This window comes from Epinephelus lanceolatus, chromosome 19, assembly GCF_041903045.1.
Source record: "Epinephelus lanceolatus isolate andai-2023 chromosome 19, ASM4190304v1, whole genome shotgun sequence".
Taxonomy (NCBI): Eukaryota; Metazoa; Chordata; class Actinopteri; order Perciformes; family Serranidae; genus Epinephelus; species Epinephelus lanceolatus.
Window position 1 is genome coordinate 14,968,572 of NC_135752.1, and position 20,213 is coordinate 14,988,784.

The 20,213-nt window shown below is 43.5% G+C and overlaps 1 protein-coding gene across 11 annotated transcripts in view; it reads left to right on the forward strand.

Moving 5' to 3' along the window:
* Window positions 1–20,213, forward strand: part of LOC117269219 (putative E3 ubiquitin-protein ligase HERC1) — a 55,775-nt gene that overhangs the window by 22,687 nt on the left and 12,875 nt on the right. For 4 of the 11 annotated variants that reach the window (XM_033646095.2, XM_033646098.2, XM_033646099.2 and 1 more), the window contains exons 35-53: window positions 6,305–6,472; window positions 6,611–6,850; window positions 6,947–7,030; window positions 7,511–7,736; window positions 8,501–8,795; window positions 9,147–9,853; window positions 11,427–11,640; window positions 12,808–12,977; window positions 13,871–13,954; window positions 14,808–14,994; window positions 15,108–15,235; window positions 15,750–15,976; window positions 16,119–16,378; window positions 16,509–16,561; window positions 16,658–16,855; window positions 18,284–18,449; window positions 18,541–18,790; window positions 19,323–19,551; window positions 19,666–19,943. In XM_033646095.2, the coding sequence (XP_033501986.2) occupies window positions 6,305–6,472; window positions 6,611–6,850; window positions 6,947–7,030; window positions 7,511–7,736; window positions 8,501–8,795; window positions 9,147–9,853; window positions 11,427–11,640; window positions 12,808–12,977; window positions 13,871–13,954; window positions 14,808–14,994; window positions 15,108–15,235; window positions 15,750–15,976; window positions 16,119–16,378; window positions 16,509–16,561; window positions 16,658–16,855; window positions 18,284–18,449; window positions 18,541–18,790; window positions 19,323–19,551; window positions 19,666–19,943 (4,164 nt within the window). Of the gene's footprint in view, window positions 1–6,304; window positions 6,473–6,610; window positions 6,851–6,946; window positions 7,031–7,510; window positions 7,737–8,500; window positions 8,796–9,146; window positions 9,854–11,426; window positions 11,641–11,807; window positions 11,855–12,807; window positions 12,978–13,870; window positions 13,955–14,807; window positions 14,995–15,107; window positions 15,236–15,749; window positions 15,977–16,118; window positions 16,379–16,508; window positions 16,562–16,657; window positions 16,856–18,283; window positions 18,450–18,540; window positions 18,791–19,322; window positions 19,552–19,665; window positions 19,944–20,213 lie in introns of all 11 variants that reach the window. The other 7 variants (XM_033646100.2, XM_078162351.1, XM_033646102.2 and 4 more) reach the window with 6 other exon arrangements.

Below are 20,213 nucleotides of genomic sequence, written 5' to 3' on the forward strand. Positions count from 1 at the left end.
AGTTATAGTCATAACATTTCGTTCCCTTTCAGTCGATTCACTCGGTACAGCACATATAGTATGGGACATGTATACACGCCCAGCAGAGCAGTCACCGAACCGGAGTCCACCTCCAGCACTCTAGTGCATCGTAGACCCAGGAGAAAGGACAGAGTGAGCCACCGAAGGGGCTGTCACATCCAAACGATAAAACCGGACAAAAGTGTGCAGTGATGACCAACTGGCTGCAGCACAGACATCACTCACAGATACCCCTTTAAATAAAGCCCATGATGCTACCATGCCCCTGGTCAAATATGCCCTCACACTGTGAGGCAATGGAAGACCCCTGCTGTTGTATGCTAGGGAGATAGCCTCCACAATCCAGTGAGAAAGCCGCTGCTTAGACAGAGCTTTACCCTTAGCCGGATTAGCAAAACAGACAAACAAGTGGTCACATAAATGTACACTCTGTGTGCGGTCTATGTAAGTACGTAGCGCACGCACGGGGCACAAGAAATGTAACCTCCTCTGCTCCTCGGAAGCAAACGGAGGGGAACAGAAGCTCAAAAGCTCAAACGTCAGAGAGCTATAGGCTGCAGGGATCATCTTAGGCAAATATGCTACATTTGGGCGCAATGTAACCTTAGAGCCATCCGAAGTGAACTGAATACATGAGGGATGTACAGATAACGCATGAAGGTCGCCCACCCGCTTTGCAGAAGCCAAAGCGAGAAGTAGTGCTGTCTTATATGAAAGAAACTTCATATCTATAGACTCAATAGGCTCAAATGGGGGTCCACAAAGCGCCTCAAGCACCAAAGCTAAATCCCATGAGGGAACGCTGGGTTTAATCACAGGCCTCAGCCTGCGGACTCCCTTTAGGAAACGCATGGCAAGAGGATGAGCGCCTGGTGTCACTCCATCAAAACCAACATGGCATGCAGATATAGCGGCCAAATAGACCTTAATTGTGGAGAAAGAGAGACCCTTATCCAGCAGTTCCTGGAGGAATGTCAAAACATCCACAATAGAGCACTGAAATGGGAGTACATTTCGGTCTTGACACCACTGCTCGAACGCCCGCCATTTGTAAGCATACACACCCCTAGTTGACGACGCCCTCGCACTCTGGATCGTTGCCACCACACTTGGGGGCAGACCCTTAGTTATTAGATTGGACCTTTCAACAGGTAGGCATGCAACCGCCACAGCTCTGGGCGCGGGTGAACCACCTCCCCTCCCAACTGGGAGAGGAGGTCACTGCGGAGGGGAAGCTGCCAGGGCCTCGCTGGGGGAAAGGCATACAGAAGTGTGTCGGGCCATATGTGCGCTAATGCGTCCATCCCTAGGGGAGTGTTGTGGTCCGTCATGGAAAAGAACAGGGGGCAGTGGGTATTTGCATTGGAGGCAAAAACGTCCACTTCTGCCCTGCCAAAACGGTCCCATATTTGAGTCACCACCAATGGGTGCAACCTCCACTCCCTCACAAGAGGACCTCCCCTGGAGAGGAGGTCCAGCCCCAGGTTCAGGCGGCCCGGGACGTGGGTGGCTCTGAGAGACAGAAAATGAGCGCTGCACCATAGCAACAGAGAGCGAGCCAGTTTCAACAGGGGCAGTGAGCGGGTCCCTCCCTGCCTGTTTATGTAGGAAACCACCATTGTATTGTCTGTCCTGATCAGAACATGATGACCTGTCAGAACCAGACGAAAATGCTTTAGAGCTAAGAAAGTTGCTAACAGCTCCAGGTGGTTGATGTGGCGCCTGCATTGTACCGACGTCCACACTCCTCTCACTGCTGCACCTTCGCACAAAGCCCCCCACCCTCTCAGGGAGGCATCTGTGGACACCACCTTGCGAAAAGACACCCTCCCTATAGGGGAGCCCTGTTGTAGTAAACCGGGTTCCCTCCACGGGAGGAGGGCCGACATGCAAGAAGGAGATATCGTCAGCCTTCTCTGGAGGTGACGTGGCGCGCACAGCCGATGAGATTGAGTCCAGCGTTGCAACGCTCACATCTTTAACAGCACGAGTGGCACTACAGCAATCATAGATGCCATCATGCCTAACAGCTGTAAGATCGTCCGAAAAGGTAGTTTGCGTCCCAACTGAAACTGAGTGAGGCAGCGGTGAAACGCAGCCACCCTGTGCTCTGACAGACACGCTCGGGTTTAAATCGAACATATTTCCAGCCTGAGAAAAGAAAACTGCTGACTCGGGGTCAGTGAATTTTTCTGTAAATTCACCGAGAAGCCCAGCGCTTGGTCCAGTCGCGCTCAGTAGCTGTCTGAGTGTTAGCATTTTGAACATGTAAGTTCATAGATACTTGTTTAACACTTGCAGGTCTAAAATAGGACGAAGCCCCCCCCCCCCCCCTTTCTTCGGAACAACGAAATAGCAGCTGTACCAACCTTTGTTTGTCTCCGAAGTGGGAACAACTCATGTTGCTCTCTTGTTCAACAAGCTGTTTATTTCTTCCCTCAGTACTGCAGCTGCCTCGTCCCCTACAACTGTGTTTGTGGCCGGGCCCTGAACTGTAACCGGTAACCCATGGCAACAGCCTCAACAACCTCTCTACCCACGGTGAGACTGCGCATGCGCGCCATTGAAGGAGGTGGACAGCTAGCCGACTGACCTGCAGCACTGTAGGGAATGGGCTGTCGCCCCGTGGCATGCCAGAGGGGAACGGCACCACCAGTTTGACCTGGTTTATTTGTTTGGTACAAAACGGAACCTTTATTGATTTCAATAAATGCACATTTACAACATTCACACAGTGAACAGAAGGCACCAACACTGGGGCACTTGTGTGTGTGTGGGGGGGTTGTGCTTGGGAGACTGTGCAATGCTTCTCGCCAAGAACTAAACATGAACACGGCCTCTTTGGCAGCAACAGATGAGGGGCAGCAGTGTCTCCCTGCTGCTGGAGTCCCTCTCGGCCCACTCCCGTAGCTAGGATGAGTGCGGCTTCTTCCCCCTAGGCGCTGAACCCTTCTGGAGGCCTGGTGGCGGACCCTTGCTCCAAGCCGACTGGCGTGGGGTTTGGCCTGGCGCTTGCTGCTTCACCAGCTGGGAGCCCAAACTCGCAGGCAGCGCTGCCCTCTTGGGGGGAGGCGGCGGTGTCGGCTTGGCAGGCCGCTTTGGTTTAGCATCACGTCTGGGGATGATGCTGCGCAGGGCTTCTGTCTGCTTCTTTCTCAGCTCAAATTTTGTCTGAATAGCGTCGAGCGACTGTCCAAACAGACCTTCAGCAGACACTGGCTCATCCAAATAAACAGCCCTGTCCCTCTTCGGAACGTCGGAAAGAGTCAGCTACAGGTGCCTCTGCGCAACCAGAGTAGAAGCCATCCCTCTGCCCAGGGAGAGCACTGCACAGCGGGACACGTGGAGGATGTAATCCGTAGCGACTCTAACCTCGTTGAGAAGAGGGGCCAGTGGACTGTCGGAAGGCATGAGTGACCCAAGCTCCGCCAGACATATGGCTTGATATGTCTGGAGCATAGTGACCAAGCTCAGCGCACGGGCCGTGCCTGCCTGTGCCCGGTAAATCTTCTCCAGCTGCGACGCGGAGAACCTGCAGTGCTTGGATGGGAGCATAGTGGGGCCGCCGACACCGTGGTTTTGGGCCGGGGGCCGGTAGGCTGCCAGGGACGGCTCCATAGGCGGAGGGTTGACCAGACCCACTTTTTCAGCTCCATTCAGGTCCAAGTACTGTCCATAGCCGGGCACCGTGACGCGGGTAGAAAGCGGCTTGTTCCATGTTGAGGTTAGCTCCGCGACAAAATCAGGGAACAAGGGCAGACTATTTTTAACAGTCGTCGGCTCGGGGGTAAGGAAAAAATCCCGCAAACTGCAACGGTTTCTGAGCCGGTGGGGGAGAGGGCCACTCCACCTCCAGCTTCTCGGCTGCACGGCGGTACAGCAAGAGGAAGGATGTGTCGTCCTGGTCAACCGACGCAGCAGCGGCGGCATACTGGCCTGACGATAAAGCCTTCTGTTCATCCTCCGACAAGCCATGCACGTCCAAACCGATGTCCAGCACGTCATCGTCATCATGGCAAGCGGCTAGCGGGGCCTCACATACGTTACCACAGATCATCTGCCTTAAAGGCGTGAATAGAGGTTTCTTCAGACAGGCCACGCGGGGTTGTGATATCCCATACTATATGTGTTGTACCGAATGAATAGACTGAAAGGGAACACTTACCATATTATAATATCCAAAACACATTGCCCAGCCCTACTTTAAAGGCTTATGTACTTCTTACTATAATGCTGTTACATAAGCAGTATAATTTCAATGTGTTACCATGTAAAACAAATGGTCCTCACAGTTCCATGGCATGCCTCGTCTGATAATCCCCATATAGATAAGTGTTTACGAGGGAAGTGCAGCTTTATCGGCAAGACTGCCATCAGCCTATTGGCAAATAAGATGGCATCCACCAAAGGCAGCGGCTGATGTTTTTCCGTTGTATCACGTCAATTTTGCACAGGCTAAGAAGCAGGGCTCGAGATTAACGGTGTCCTGCCATCCCAGGGACAATAGGAAACGTTTATGGGACAAACGGAGATCTTCCCCAGGATGCCTTCAGGACGAAAAGATGCAGTAAACTCACTATTGACACAGAAGGGAATGCACCCTGTTGTTTTCCTGATAACGCTACAATGTAAGCAACAAATCGATGTAAAAATCGGCAGAAGGGGAGCTAGTTAGCCATTAGCAGCCGGTGGCCACAACTGCTGACAGAGGTTGCATGGAGTTACATTGTGATGCCTTTAAGCTCTTTTCAGTAAAAATCAGTATTAGGCAAAGGTAAATTAAAACATTCTTATGATGTGTTCAAATGTTATCTTGTTGAAGTATTTTCTTAAGAGAAAATTATTCTAAAAAATAAAATAAATACAGTTGTATGAAGTCTAAATTTGTTGGTGTTTTCACAGCAATATAAAGTAGATACTAGGGAGGGGATTATGATATATTTAATATAGTAAAAGGGCTTTTAAAGCAGTTATTTTTGAAACCTAATGTTTTTCATGTGAAAGGTTATATTAAAAGTTTTGTATGAATAAATTTGTGCTCATTCAAAGATGGCGTGATGAAGGGCTTTAAAACTATCAGTTATTTTTCATAACGTACATTTCTTTGTTTCCCTGGCATAAATAACAGCAAAAATAAAATTAAAAAAATAAAAACATTGGTATAGGCTAACGGCCAAACTGTTATTTTGAACATCAGTATCAGCATCAGCCCAGAATTTCAGGGTGCATCCCTAGTGTTTACTCGCATTGTAGCTACTGATGTGCTGCCTGAAAAACAAAGCCAAAGTGATCAGTCAGTTTGTGTATATGAAAAATAGGACAGCCATTCTTGTTTTCCATCCAGTATCGGAATAACAATTTACAGCCAACATTTTAAAGGTTTGAGCTATCCCAACTCTATTGTAGCTAGCAACCTTCAACTTAAAGCTGTGTGACCTTATTTAGTCAACATAATCAATGCATGATGTAGTATTTAGGCGTCGATTATGTGTTTTGACAGTTGTGAATGAATGCAGTAATCCAAGAGTCAGAGAATGCTGTGTTTAGGAACAAGTGAAATTCACTCCTGGCAGTCATGAAATTGAAAACAGCAGGGCTATGATAGAACAGATGGTCCTGTTCTCCATGGTGGGTGTGGGATGAGAGGTGGAGAAGACAGAAGAATAACAACAAATTTAATTAGTGTCACATCACAGAGAGCATTCATAGAAAATATAACCATGCAGTTTAATATGATAATTATCATTCCTAATCACATATCTACAGTACAGGCCAAAAGTTTGGACACACCTTCTCATTCAATGCGTTTTCTTTATTTTCATGACTATTTACATTGTAGATTCTCACTGAAGGCATCAAAACTATGAATGAACACATGTGGAGTTATGTACTTAACAAAAGAAGGTGAAATAACTGAAAACATGTTTTATATTCTAGTTTCTTCAAAATAGTCACCCTTTGCTCTGATTACTGCTTTGCACACTCTTGGCTATTTTGAAGAAACTAGAATATAAAACATGTTTTCAGTTATTTCACCTTTTTTTGTTAAGTACATAACTCCACATGTGTTCATTCATAGTTTTGATGCCTTCAGTGAGAATCTACAATGTAAATAGTCATGAAAATAAAGAAAACACATTGAATGAGAAGGTGTGTCCAAACTTTTGGCCTGTACTGTATATGTCATATATGTCACTATTATTGCACATTGCAACATTTACTTGTACATTTACTTGATGACGGCTGTTGGAAAACTGTTTTTTCCCCATTTCATGTTTCGCAGAATCCTGGCAGCTATGATGAATGTATTCCCATTGGAGATTTTTCCTTTGACCCACACAAGCTAATCTGCTGTTCTTTGGAGAGTGGGAACATCCTCTCCCATGGCTCAGGAGGAAAAGGTTACGGCTTGGCAACCACTGCCATCACATCTGGCTGTTTCATTTGGAAGGTAAAGACTGGTGTCTACATAAAGAAAAATAAACTCATGCAGTTTAGCTTTCTTTGTTGGTTATTGTCCAGATTTTACCACAGAAATGTTCCAAGATGTTGCGATGTTTAACAAACTGACCTAGATGTCTCTCCTCAGTTCTACATTACCAAAGAGAACAGAGGCAACGAGGGCACATGTATTGGTGTTTCACGCTGGCCAGTCCGAGATCACAACCACCACACTACCACTGACATGTGGCTGTATCGTGCCTATAGTGGCAACCTGTACCATGGAGGGGAACTGGTCCGCACACTTCCTTCCTTTACCCAGGGTGACACCATCACCTGCATCCTGGACATGGAGGCTCACACCATATCATTTGCCAAGAATGACAAGGTCTGATTGAATATTCACAGTCAGTATTCAGAGGTTTTACTCTTATTGACTGATGTGTTTTTCTGCAATATTTGCGTGTTTGTCTTTTTCTGCTAGGAGCCAAAGTTGGCATTTGAAGGTGTGGTTGCCTCTGAACTGTACCCCTGTGTATTGTTCTACAGCAGTAATCCTGGAGAGAAGGTACTGGATATATTGTTCATACTATAGGCATTTACTTCACATGTGTGAAGCCTGTGTAGGCAAGGCATTAGTGTCTTTTTACCATTTTCATATCAGTAACTCAGCTCGTGTTATGCTAAATTTGTGAAGAAAACGTCTGCGTGCATCTACAGTGAACAAAGAATCCAAATTATCTGTTTGCAAACTCTTATATAATTTATGCAGAATAATTAGTCACATTTATCCAGTTGTATGGTCAGTACTCTTCAGCCACACTAACAATAGGAACTGTTGATCTTCCACTGCCTCGCTCAGTTAGTTGGTCTTCGGAGTCACCGCACATAAACACAAAATAACTAACTTTTGCATAGTAGTGTGTAAAACAAATAAAGATGGGTCTTCTCAGCTTTTTCAGCAGATTCCCTGAAATTTCACATACAGCAGTTTTATTTTGAGAACACTGTGTAGCACAACAAAATTATGCCTCTGTATTTCTCCCAGGTGACACTGCGTGACCTCCAGATGCGAGGCATGCCCAGTAACCTACTTCCCGGGGAGCCTCTCTGCAGCCCTCGGACCACGGTGCTGCTGGAATCCACAGTGCAGCTCCTCCGTAGGCTCCATCAGTGTGACCAGTGGTCCTCGCACATCAACCAGTACATCCACTCCCACCTGGAGCTCATTGGTCCCCTGCTGAGAGAGGATGACTTGGGAAGCTTCAGTTCAGGTCAGATACAGCTTAAGCATTGTTTATTATTAGTTTCTGAATGTTGTTTATTTCATACACAACAAGCATTTTTAAACATACACCTCTGCATGAGAATATTTTTAAAATTATTATTATTTCTGGAGCATTTAAAGGGATTGTTTGGATTTTTTCAAGTGAGGTTGTAGGGGTACTTCAACACAGTCTGTATATTACTTACTGTAGATGTCTGTTGGTATTTCTCCAGTTTGTAGAAGCAGGTTGGAGTGCCAACACAGAAGCTAACCAATGCACTGCTGTGGATGGTGGCAGCAGCAAAACATATTTTAGCCACCTAAAAAAAGAAATCCATCAGTTAAAGTGCATGCTATATTGAGAGTATTTTCACCGCTCTACCTTGGCTGATAGACTACATCTCGGTTACATTACATACAGTACCCTCCCTGAGGTATGCAGTTTAATTTTCTCTTTAATTAATTTAGGTTTCACATTACCTTTCAATTATGTGAAACTAAAATCAAGTCAGCGGTAACTGTCAATCACAGTCTGGCTACACTGGACTGAGGAATAAACAGCAGGTGCAAAGAACAGCTGGATGAAAACCAGCTGTGTTGGTTCGGTACATCTGTATCTTGAGCATCTGTCACTGACTGTTTTAGAATATCCAGTATTTGAAAATCAATATTAAAGTTTATAATATGTTTTATCCTTATAAAGCAGATTGTATTCGTAGCTCTTACTTGTCAGTCTTTGTTTTCATCTCACTGTCTTACATCCTCCTCCAGGCCTCGGTCCCACACACTTTGAGACAGAAGAGGATGGAAGAGACAGAGCTGCTGCTGGTGACGACACAGGGGATGTGTTGGCACATCGTCGATACTTGTCAGACGCCAAGCTGGCTGCTCTTTGCACTGAAGTGTGGCCGGTGTTGGCCCTGATCGGAGGAGTGGACAGTGGTCTCAGGGCTGGAGGTCTGTGCCTGCACAAGCCCAGTGGGCGCAGGGCCATTCTGCTGGGAGTCCTGAAAGAAGGAAGCTCCCTGGCAAAGCTTCAGTGGGAGGAGGCTGACCTCTCTGTCAGGTATTACAGATATATATTCATATGCCCAGTTATTTATGATATGATATGTCTTTGCATATGTTTCTTAAATGATGACTTTCATTAACTTCCATTAAACAATTCTTATATTTTTCTTGTCTTGATCCTTTCAGCATGATTATTACTCTGTATAATTCTTTTCTGTTAGTGTTTATTTTTCCTTCTCTGTAATCTGTCTAACATCTTACTTTATTTTCGTCATTTACCCCCCTGATCTTACTTTCTTCTTGCTTCCTCCTCTTCATTCTTAAATCCATTAACCCCTATTGAATCCGTCCTGGTGTCACTCCATGCTGTATCTGTGGGTTCTTCCCATCCTTCCCAATAACTAAGCTCCATGAATTCTTGGTCACCCAGCGACACGCCGATCATCTCGTTGGAGCCCTGTGACATATCCTGCTGCGATGTCACCCCGCTTGGAGGCCTCAAACCTACAGTGTTGTTAGATCTTATTTATTTGATGGGGCTTCTGGAGGAGCAGGGATGGCTGGGAGCTCATCCAGGCTCCAACCCCAAAAGGAAATACTCAGAGGAGAACATGAAAGAGAGTGAGATGAATTGCAGTGTCGATTCAGACCCCTTCCCATCGCCATCCTCAACCAAAGAAGCCACAAAGATCAGTGACCATCAGGAGTTGACCTGTCTACCCCAAACATCCCAAACAATGGATGCCTTTGCACATGAACTGAGAGCAGTTAGAGTCTCATACCTTCTCACTGGAGCTTTAAAATCCCTGACTGTCATTTTTAGTTGCGAGAAGCTATCAGATTTGCTCCTGGTGCCTAAACATGACCCTCCCAACTCCTCAATGAGTCCCATCTCCAGCCCAAACCCTGACCAGGCTAAGGCCAGCAGCAGACAGTGGGATGAGAGTGCTGAGTTGAGATCGGTGCTGCAGTACGTGGTGCAGAGCATGGTGAAGTGGGCAGTCAGGCCCTGCCCCATCAAACAGAGCGTGTCTCTTGTCGACCTGGAAAGGGCTCAGGTCATGATCTACAAAGGAGCCCTTAGCAGACTGCAGGAGGACAAAGAACACAAAGGTATCAGGATTTCTGGATTAAATTAAAGATACTTTGATTGTTATTTTTCATAAATTATACTGTATTGCAGAGCTATTGATTTGTTTTGACATTGAATGAAGAAATAAATAACATAGTGATATGGAGGCTACATACTATGAATATTTCATTGTTTGGCCTTTGCAGTGAAAGGACTTAATTGGTATTATGGCCGCAACCAATTATTGTTTTCATTATTGCTTAATTTTCTGATTATTTTCCGATTAATAGTTTGGTCTACAAAACCTCATAAATTATGAAAAATGCCCATCACAATCTCCCAGGGCCTAAGGTGATGACTTCACAGAGGATTAGACGATCACAAATACATTGACCATAGACTCACCTTGACAAAATCAAAAAAGACTTGCAACGTGACTCGAACACCAGTGACTGGTGACTACACTTGCGCTTGAGCCTTTTGACTTGAAAACACCGGATACCTTCCCCTAAGCCCAAAGACTAAAACGTATATTATTTAAAAAGTGTACCATGAATCAAATTCTTGAATCAGTCAACATTAATATTATTTATTCCCAGCAAGTTGACACTTAATTCCCCAGATCCACCTTGATTAAACCAATCAGACGGCATCCAACGAAGTTGTAGGAAAGAATTATGATGAATTTATAAAATATTACTGAGTGCCAGTGGAAAATAATGATTCCAAAGAAAATTTGGTCACGTACAAAAACTATGCAGTGGTCAACAGAAATTAATCGCAGTAGGTAAAACATGCAGGTCAAAAATTATAGACCAACTTCCAACTTCGATCAACATTTGAAGTTGCACAAAGAGCAGTAAGTCAAGGCTAATATTAATATAGTTAGCAGGCTGATTAGCTGATTAGCTTACATTATTACTTGATTACGACTTGTTTGAGACTCAAAACTCAAAGTTAAGGACTTGGGACTTTACTGTCTTGACTTGGGACTTGCAAAACAATGACATGGTCCTATCTCTGAAATTTTCTCGTTTTGTCTGAAAAGATATTCGGTGTACAATAATGTTAAGACAAAACAGAAGCTTTAAACCCCTCCTTGGAGAAGTCTGTTGATCAACTTATCATTGCAGCTCTAGTTGGTGTATAAACATACTATTTTTTTTTTTGTTTGTTTTTGCCTGATGAAGACCCGATAGAGTCGAAAGCTTGCAGCTTTGAGCCAAATAAAAGCAGGAGCTTAAACTCAGTGTGCGGACACTTTCCTTCTTTTTTGATTTCACTTGTTTGTCCTGCACCTGGTACCTAATATGGTCTTTGGATGTGTGCACAGACCTTCTTCTTTGTCTTAAACATACTATTAGCACAGCTTTTAAAAGAAAAATGTTGAAATGCTATGATATGTTAATAATGACCATTGAGACCTGAAAGACTTGCACCTTGACTTGCAATTTGCAAAAAGACTTGTGACTTGACTTCAACTTGTCCTTACAAACTAGGAAGTTAGACTGACAGACTTTAAAGAAGCTCTGTTTTATTGTATTTAGGGTCAAAATAAAAAACCTAATAAGTATTTGGTATGATCTAGTCTTCCTCTCTTCTTTGTCCTTGCAGAATCTGGCCACCACTTGTCCTCTCAGCCCATTTCCAAGTCCTCCAGCTCTGTGTCCTTGTACAGCGCGGGTTCAGAAGGCACTGCCATCTTTGGCCAATCAAACAGAGCCTCTGCCTCATCCTCTAATACAGACTTGGCATCCTCTCTGCCAGCAAGCCTGCAGGCAGATGGCCTTGATAATTTCAATCCTTTCTTTCCCATCAGCCTTCTCCAGTGAGTACAGAAATGGTTAATCATGAATGCTTTTCTTTGGATTTAACTGTTTATGGAGTAATTCATACTAAATGCTTAGTCCAGCACATTCTCAGAAACATATTGAATGGACACAAACACAATAACTAGAGCTATCCTCATTTCTCATGTTGTACTGATTACTACAGACCTGTATCTTTTGGCAGCAGCAGCTTTTCTGAAGTCCAGGGAATGGGTGAGTTAGGATGTATATGAAACAAGAGAGCAACGATTCTGCCTACACTGTCTTTAACCTCAGCTGCAGCGCCGCCTGCTTGTTTTTCTCCTAACCCAGCCAGCTGACCAGAGTGTCAGCGTTTTCCTGCTTTTCAGAATCACACAAACAGACAGCATCAGTGCTTTATAATCAAACCATAGACTGTATATAAAGATGGACAAAGTGTCTCTGCATCCTGTCACTGTACAAAAATGAAGCCAAAATATCCTGAATAAGGCCGCAGCCATCTTGCACCGGTTACGTCATTTGGAGCCAGAGTCTGGACAATAGCAATCTCTGTGGTACTGAGTTCCCGTCCATACACGGGTCCAACCAATCACAAGCAGTGCCATTGATTGTGAGCACACAGCTGTCAATCATGATGTCACACCCCCTTATATAAAACTAAACTTAACAAATTAAAACCAAACTTATCAGAAAAACACTTGAATGTACATCAGTGTTATTAGAACTACCTAAAATGACAGAAACCATCTTTTGGAAGAATTTATTGGACGTATAATTTGAGTTTTTAGTTTGGCTCCTGTCCCAAGCACTAATATGGAGGGGGCGGTATCAATTACGTATACTGCAGCCAGCCACCAGGGGGCGATTGAGATGTTTTGGCTTCACTTTTGGGGAGCTGTCATGTGTTCCATCTTTATTATACAGTCTATGAATCAGTAAGAAAGTACAATCGAAACCCTCCAATGAGGAGAGTTTTGACAAGAGTAGCTACCACAACAACAAATACCGGGCTTTATCATAATGTCATGATTCAAGTCTTTGACATATAAGGACACATGCTTGATTTATGGTGATGTTTTGGCTCCAAGTGTAAAATCAGGTAAATGAAACGCACTTTATTCATTCAGTGTAGCACCACATGCACTGTGTTATTACTTTACATACTGTATCTTCACTCCCTCCAGGCACATGGTCTTAACTCGGTTCCCCACGCTTACGGGCCTGGTTAGCGCTCCCCCCGTGCTGCATCCTTGCTTCAGCCTGGCCAACTCTGCTTCTTGTGATGCCTTCACAGAGCAGCAGACTAGCTTCATGGAACCAGGTCCTTGCAGCACACAGGCCAGAAGCAGCCTGGGTAAGAACAAGCGCAGAGACGTTAATGGGGGAAAGAACATCAACATATAGAGGAAAAAAAGAGAGATAATTAAATGTTTCTCCTGATTTAAAATATACAACAGATTGTGTTAAATAGAATAGCTCCGCTAGTCGTTGCAGTCCTGCAGGTCAGTTCATTCTTCAACAAATGTTTTCCCCATGCTGGCTTCATATTACTAATACATATTACATATAACGACTAATTTAGATTAAACATGAGTAACAGACATAGATGTACAGTATGATTACTGAGTGGGACCTGTCTGTCTCTTGCATGGTCTTATATGTTCAGCTATTTGTGTCAAAACAGCATGTGTTTTGCTTTGCTGTTAGACAGATATCTTTAAATCAAATGCATGCATGCCACAGTTTGTGCACTCACATGCTTGGATGCCACCATTTTTTTCATCATCAATTATGTTGGTTTTTATTTTTGAACAGTCCTGGGAAGTCCAATATACTAAAGGTCATTCCTTTGTTTTTAATGCCTTAGGATACATTAGGACTAAGAGGGTTTTAAGGTTCAGTCATTCATTGTGGATATAAAAGCTTAATTTAATAGGTGTACTTCGGTTGGAGCAGCTTTTTGTGGTCTGTAAATGAGTAAAGCAGAAGATAAACTGAAGGGGGAAGCAAACAAAATGTGAAACCAATTTATTGTTCTGATACATTTCACTATAGTCTGCACATATGAACATTTTACAAAATGAAGCTGTGGGCTTGTTTTTGTTTTCTGTTTTATTTTTTATTTTTTTTGTTCGTGCGTGTGTGTGTGTGTGTGTGTGTGTGTGTGTGTGTGTGTGTGTGTGTGTGTGTGTGTGTGTGTGCGCGCGTGCGTGTGTGTGTACTTTCCCTCTTCTCCTCAACTACCAGAGCGGACACAAATGTTTGTCACCAGTCGGTTGCTAGAAATGGGATTCTCTGTGAGACATATCTACTGGGCCATGGAGGCAGCAGGTACTGCTTTGTGAAGAGTGTCTGATATCACTAAATCTTCTGCATCATGTGCTTTCTATTTTAAACATCTGTCTCTCATTGTGTCCTGCAGCCTTTAGTAGTAATTTTGTATTTCATAGATACAAGAAAGTATTAGTTTAAGAATTAACATGATGCTGTTACGTATGGTGGATATCAACTGAGGCTTCAGAGTTGTATAACAGTGCATATTGTTATTTTCCTGTTTTAAAAATAACAAGCCTCAATATATAAATGTGTGTCATATATTTGATGTTTATTATTGTTTGTAGGATGTTCAAAGAGCATATGTTGTTTTTGTTGTTTTTCTGCATCAAAACAATCTGTACCTCAGAGACTGCACCTCCTGGAGTAATGTATCTTGATGGATAGCTTTCAGATTTTACCCATTTCTCTTGGGGAAAAAAAGAACGAAAAAATCATCCAAGCCCCTAAACACTGTGTCTCAAATTCCTACAATAATACATTTTGAATTTACTTGCAAATAAAATTCTTGCAAAAATGTTGCACACGGAATATGTCGGCTTTAAGGTAACCAAACTCTGATTGTTTTCTCACGCATGGCACCGATATACAGTACATTGTGATGTTTTCAGCATCATGTTTGAGCTCAAGCTCCCCACACTATTCAAATTTTAGTCCTTCCCTCACTTTCTGTTTCACAAAAGTCACACACTTACCCAGGAAAAACACTTAGAGCAGATGACCTCAGACAGTACACCTCAGCATGATCATCTGGTGATGATGTCCAACACAAATTAGGGAATGCAACACTCCATGATCCATCTTTTCTTTTTGAACTCTGACAGTTCAACTTCCCTGTGGTCCCTCCCAGATGTAGCAGGTGACTTGGACTCTCAGACCATCGAGGTGTTGGCCAGCTGGATGCTAGAGCACCCCCTGACAGAGGAGCAGCAGGCAGCCGAGTCAGCAAGACCGGAGGGTGCTCCTGACACGCCGTCACCAGATGGGCCAGAGACGGTACAATGTCCCGAGCGGCCCACCAGTCAACCCAATGAAAGGTCAGGGATTTGAACAACAGACAGACATTTTTTATTTGATACTGGCATTATGTTACTTTCATTGTTATAAATGCAGCCAGCAGAATGATGGACTATGTGTTATGTTGTTAAAGTCTGTTGCCAGGGCTCGACTGGATAGAGAGGGAGAACTTCTTGGACGTCCACCTCACTAGGAACAGACCTCCTCCAGCACGGCGGCGACGCTCAGGCCCGAGTCAGAGGACCTCTTTCCGAAGGGCAGGTCAGAGTCATAGCATTGAACTAGAAATAAAATGTGCACATCAAAGCTCATGTGTTTGCAGACATTAAACACTGCTTCTGTTGAAACTGCTTCTATACTCATTTTCTTTAGTACTCATACTATCGATACTACTTTCTCACGCTCTCTTCTTTCTGACAGTGAGTTGACGCACAAACCACTGTAGTGTCCCCATATAGCCCCGCCCCCCGCACTCACTCACAGTGCTGTTGTTTTGTCACTCGTCTAATTCACTCTGGTCACAGGCTTTTGCAGCTCCATTTTGTTTTGTTTTTACTTGCTTTATATTGCATTAAATATGTGACCGTCTCAGAGGATTTTGAACATGCACACTGCCTTATTGTTTTCATTTCTGTAAAAAAGTTTCCCCAAATTTTCTCCTTGATATTGAAAATGGTAACAAATGTTGATATTTATATAAGGTTCTGTATCAAAATTTGAAATTCCAGTATTGTAACAACACTACTGTACATTTACTGTTTGGTTTCATTTGAAGCAAACATCATCTTTTCAGACTTGCCATCACCCAACCCCCTCCCGCAGTTGTACCAACAACACAGCTCAGTCAGTGATTGGCCAGAGCAGGTGGAGTTTCATCCCTACTCTGTTGAGGAGGAGTCAGAGTTGGGCTACATGGATGACCCATACCATGAAGAAACTTATGAGGATCTGCTCACCCCTTCATTCTTCAGCTTGGAGAGAGACACGCTCCAGATAGTAGAGGTGACACACACACATGTTTCATCACTAAGGCTGCATGACATAAAATAAAAATGCAATCTGTTATTACTCTGAATATGCAAGTCTTTATTCATTGTTGTTAATACTGTAAATATTGTCATCCATCTTATTACCCTCTTTTTAGGCCGGAGAAGAACACAGTCAGATGGTGAAGTGTGAACTGTGCAACACCCTCACCCTACAATTTAATAATCACATAAAGCGCCGTCACCCAGGTTGCGGTCAGAGTGCTGCACGCAAGGGTTATGACAGCACCGGGGCCTACGTTGATGTCTGGTTCAAAGGGGAGTGTGGCTCCAACTTCCCCTTCTACCTCCTCTGCAGCTCTTGCAGGGAAAAGTATCTGGCTGCAAACCTGAGTGACCCAAGTTCTAAATATGAAAGGTATAGTAGATCATACAGGAAATGATGGATGGCTCGTGACTGTTTTTTCTTCTATCATAAAGATTTAGTTGGTTAAAGTAAACTGATTGTAAGGCCTGTTTTTTATCATTGTTATCATCCTTTGCTTCAGGATTAAAGGTCTGACATCTGATTTGATTGGCCAGTTGGACAGCACTTCTGATGGTAGGGAAGCTCACTTTCACTCTAAAGTGAACAATTTAATCTTTAAAATAATTTACAATGAATTGTATAATCTGAATGGTGCTTCTGTTTGCACAGATGACTGGGAAATGAGCCACCAAGACGAGTGCGACACAGACAAGCTGACAGGACTGGAGGACTTTGGGCTGTTGCTGAGACCACTGGGGCTGACTGAAAAGAAGCTGGTGCCAGACCCCATTGCCTTCACTGAGCCAGATCCCCTCGGAGCCCTGGTTTACAGCACAGCTGACCCTACAAAATCAGTATCTCCCAAAGGTATTATGTTTTTTGTTTTGTTTTTCAGCTAGTTATGGTATACAGGGTTCCTACGCAAGTATGGAAAGTATGGAAAAGTATGGAAATAAATTTGATCAATTTCCAGGTATTAAAAAGTATGGAAAATGAAAAATAAAGTATGGAAAAATATTTATGTTTCCAGACTATTACCACTGTTCTAAAATACTGTTTTCTAAAATAGAAAATGAGGTATTTCTAAAAATAATTTAATCAATCCGGATTGTGTTTTATGCCGGGCCAAGCACAGTTTGTGTGAGAGCAAACATCTCAGAAAACATACCGCCCCTTTTACCTGATTGACAAGTGGTATGTCCAGTCCGCTGCCCCATGACCCTCCTCCAGCCCCCCAGGTATCAAGTTTCACTCCAACACTGCACCTTCGACAAGAAGACGAGTTTCACGTGGTTCACAATGGGTAGATGCAAGTTTTTGGATGGATGGCTTGACAATATCGTATATAAATACTGGTTGGCCAAGGATTCCCAATTCATACACAGAGCTAGATGCAAGCTTTGTGTAAAATCATTTGACATCACCAACATGGGGGAGAAGGTGATTCTGAGCCACTTGAAAGGAAAAAACAACGTCTCGTTACTGCATCACTTGCTCCCAGAGTCCCAACCGTTTTGCCTCAGCCCAGACATTGAACTTACCTGAGTTTTTATTTGCATGCCATTATGGTACTTGGCTACAATCGCCTATTAAGAAAAATTAAATATAATGTGAAATATGATACACTGATATATTTACTCAGATGTTGCATATTCTCTGGGGAAAAAAAAAAAAAAAAAAAAAACGCAGAGAAGTCTGGAAATTAGGGTATGGAATTTTGAAATTCATCATTTTGCAACATGAAGTTGTTTAATGTGAAAAAATAGTCCACGTTACCTCTGCATGATTGTTGAGTCACTTTTTCTGCAGGTCTACCCTGACTCAAGGATAGTGTGACACCAAACCAACCACCTACAACCACAATTAATATTCTGTCATCCGCAAACCTCTAAATATGAGTTTCAGGCCATATTAGCAGCATTAGGTCGCAATTACTCTGCAGCTAACTGTCCTCTTGTTCATGCTGCAGTGAATGTTTCTGTAAGTCTCTGATGAAAGATTTAGCCCACTTGTTGTAACACACACCCACATTCCCTCTGTGCTTGTTGGCAGCAAAAGAGTCCAACCACAGTCAAACTTACTGCAGCATAGTGACTCATCACTCATTTATCATAGCTGGGCATCTGAAGTACACATAATGTACTCCCAGTTGTCCCATTTGATCCAGTATTTTGACTTTTTTTGCATGCCCACGCAAGATGGTGTATAAAATGTGAGTTTAGCGAGATGTATCAGGAATTAGTCCAGTGATTTACCATAAATGCATCCCCTTTGATATGTGTTTTTCCTCACCAGGGAATGCCCTTGTTGAGCAGAAGACCTCTCTGAGTCTTGGACAGCAGGCAGTATCACTGAGGGACTCTCATGACAGACTGAAAGCTTTAAGAAGAGTCACCTCCACAGCCCAGATTCTGCTAGCTTACAGCATGGTGATGAGAGCACTGTCTCAGACTGCTTCCAGGTACATTTGACCAGAGTATTTCGTATTGTTAATCAGTTTATTTCACCAGTTTATTGTGGTTTTAAGACTCTTCTTTTGTCTTCCTTTCCAGCGCATCAGTGTGTAGCCACTCTAACGGACTAGAGTCCTTGGGTCTGGCAGATATCCGCATCCTGGTGCGTTTAATGACTCTAGCAGCTGGGGGCAGGGCTCACACCTGTATGGACAGACACCCAGGTGCGAAGGGGGTGGCGACAGAGCGCAACAACTCCACTTGCCTCAGCTTCCTTACCTCAGCCATCGGCAGTGTGGTGTCCCACAGCCCAACTGCTTACAGGCAGCTAGTGGAGATATGCACTCAGGTCAGTTTTCTTCAGTTAATCCACTCATTATAAATACTGCAAATGCTAATTACTAGTGCTGGGAGATATGATCTAAAATCACAGCACAGTAACTATATCACTATATCAGAACTATATCACAAAATGTCCTGATTGTCTTTGATGACAATAAATGAAATAATGTTTTAATACATCAGTAAATTACACATCTTTTTTTGTGCTGCTTACTTTTATTTAATTGTCTGAATTATTTATAGACCTCTAAAAATATCTGGTTATATAACGGTCGTCGTAGCTTTTCTTAGTTTACTTGTATGTGAATCAGGCCATGTATTTATTAGAAACTGCAATGAGAGTGAATTTAGGTCAGTACAATCTTAGTAATTAATAAATTTGGTTTATTTTTCAGCCCTACTAATAACAAATGATGAAATTATGATCCATTTAAACATGTAATCATCCTGGATTTGAAGGATTATTGAATTGTGAACATTGTAACTGCTAGCAAATGGATGGAAATTCTAAAATACATTGTTAATGTTACTGCCTGTAGGACTTAATGGCAGCAGCTACAGGGGTGAACATTGGGGCCATCACTAACCCGCAGCAGAGAGGATGTCTTAGCTCCAGTCTAGCAGCTGCAGTCCAGGGAGCCCAGCAACAGAACGGCTACAATGAGCAGACGCCACCTACATTCCTGGTCACACAGAATCTGGTGTCCCTGCTAACTGAGAAGGGTGTTCACTGCTACAGCCCAGATAAGACTGACCACGAGGCCACTGGTGAGAGGAAGTAATTTACTCAAGTAGTTGTGTTGTTATGTGTAGTTACTTACTACAGTGTTTCAAATGTTGTGATTTTACTCATAGTAGCTCTCCTCTGCATATGTGACCTAGATCCAGGAAACCAAGGGGTGTCTTCTTCGTCCTTGCCTCCTTCCCCTTTACCCCACCTGAGTGCCAGAGTGAGCCCTCTGGAGCTGGCTAATGCGTTGGCAGCATGTGTCCTGTCCGCCAGGCTGACCAGTAGACACCGCCAGTGGGCAGCACAGCAGCTGGTGCAGGCTTTGGCTGCCACGGGAAGGGACAGTCCTCATAGGCCCCAGTCGTACAGTGACCTGGCTGGAGACCTGCGCAAATGTCCCCTCAAGAGGCTGGAAGGACATTACAACAAGGTGAGGGACTTGCACTGTAATCTGCATTATACCATTTACTTCTAAAACAGAATAGTGTTGTTTATACCCTTCTTGTTGTAACCTTATTGACTAAATAGTGTTTCCTTTGTTCTCACAACAGGATGAGATGTTTTTTGGTTTGTTTTTCAGACTTTAGCTTAGAAACTCAGATTTTTTAAAGCCAGCGCATCCATTATTTATGTAAACACTGCATATGTTTATTTAACAGCACTCCAAAACAGCAATCTAATGAGTAGCTTGAAACATTTT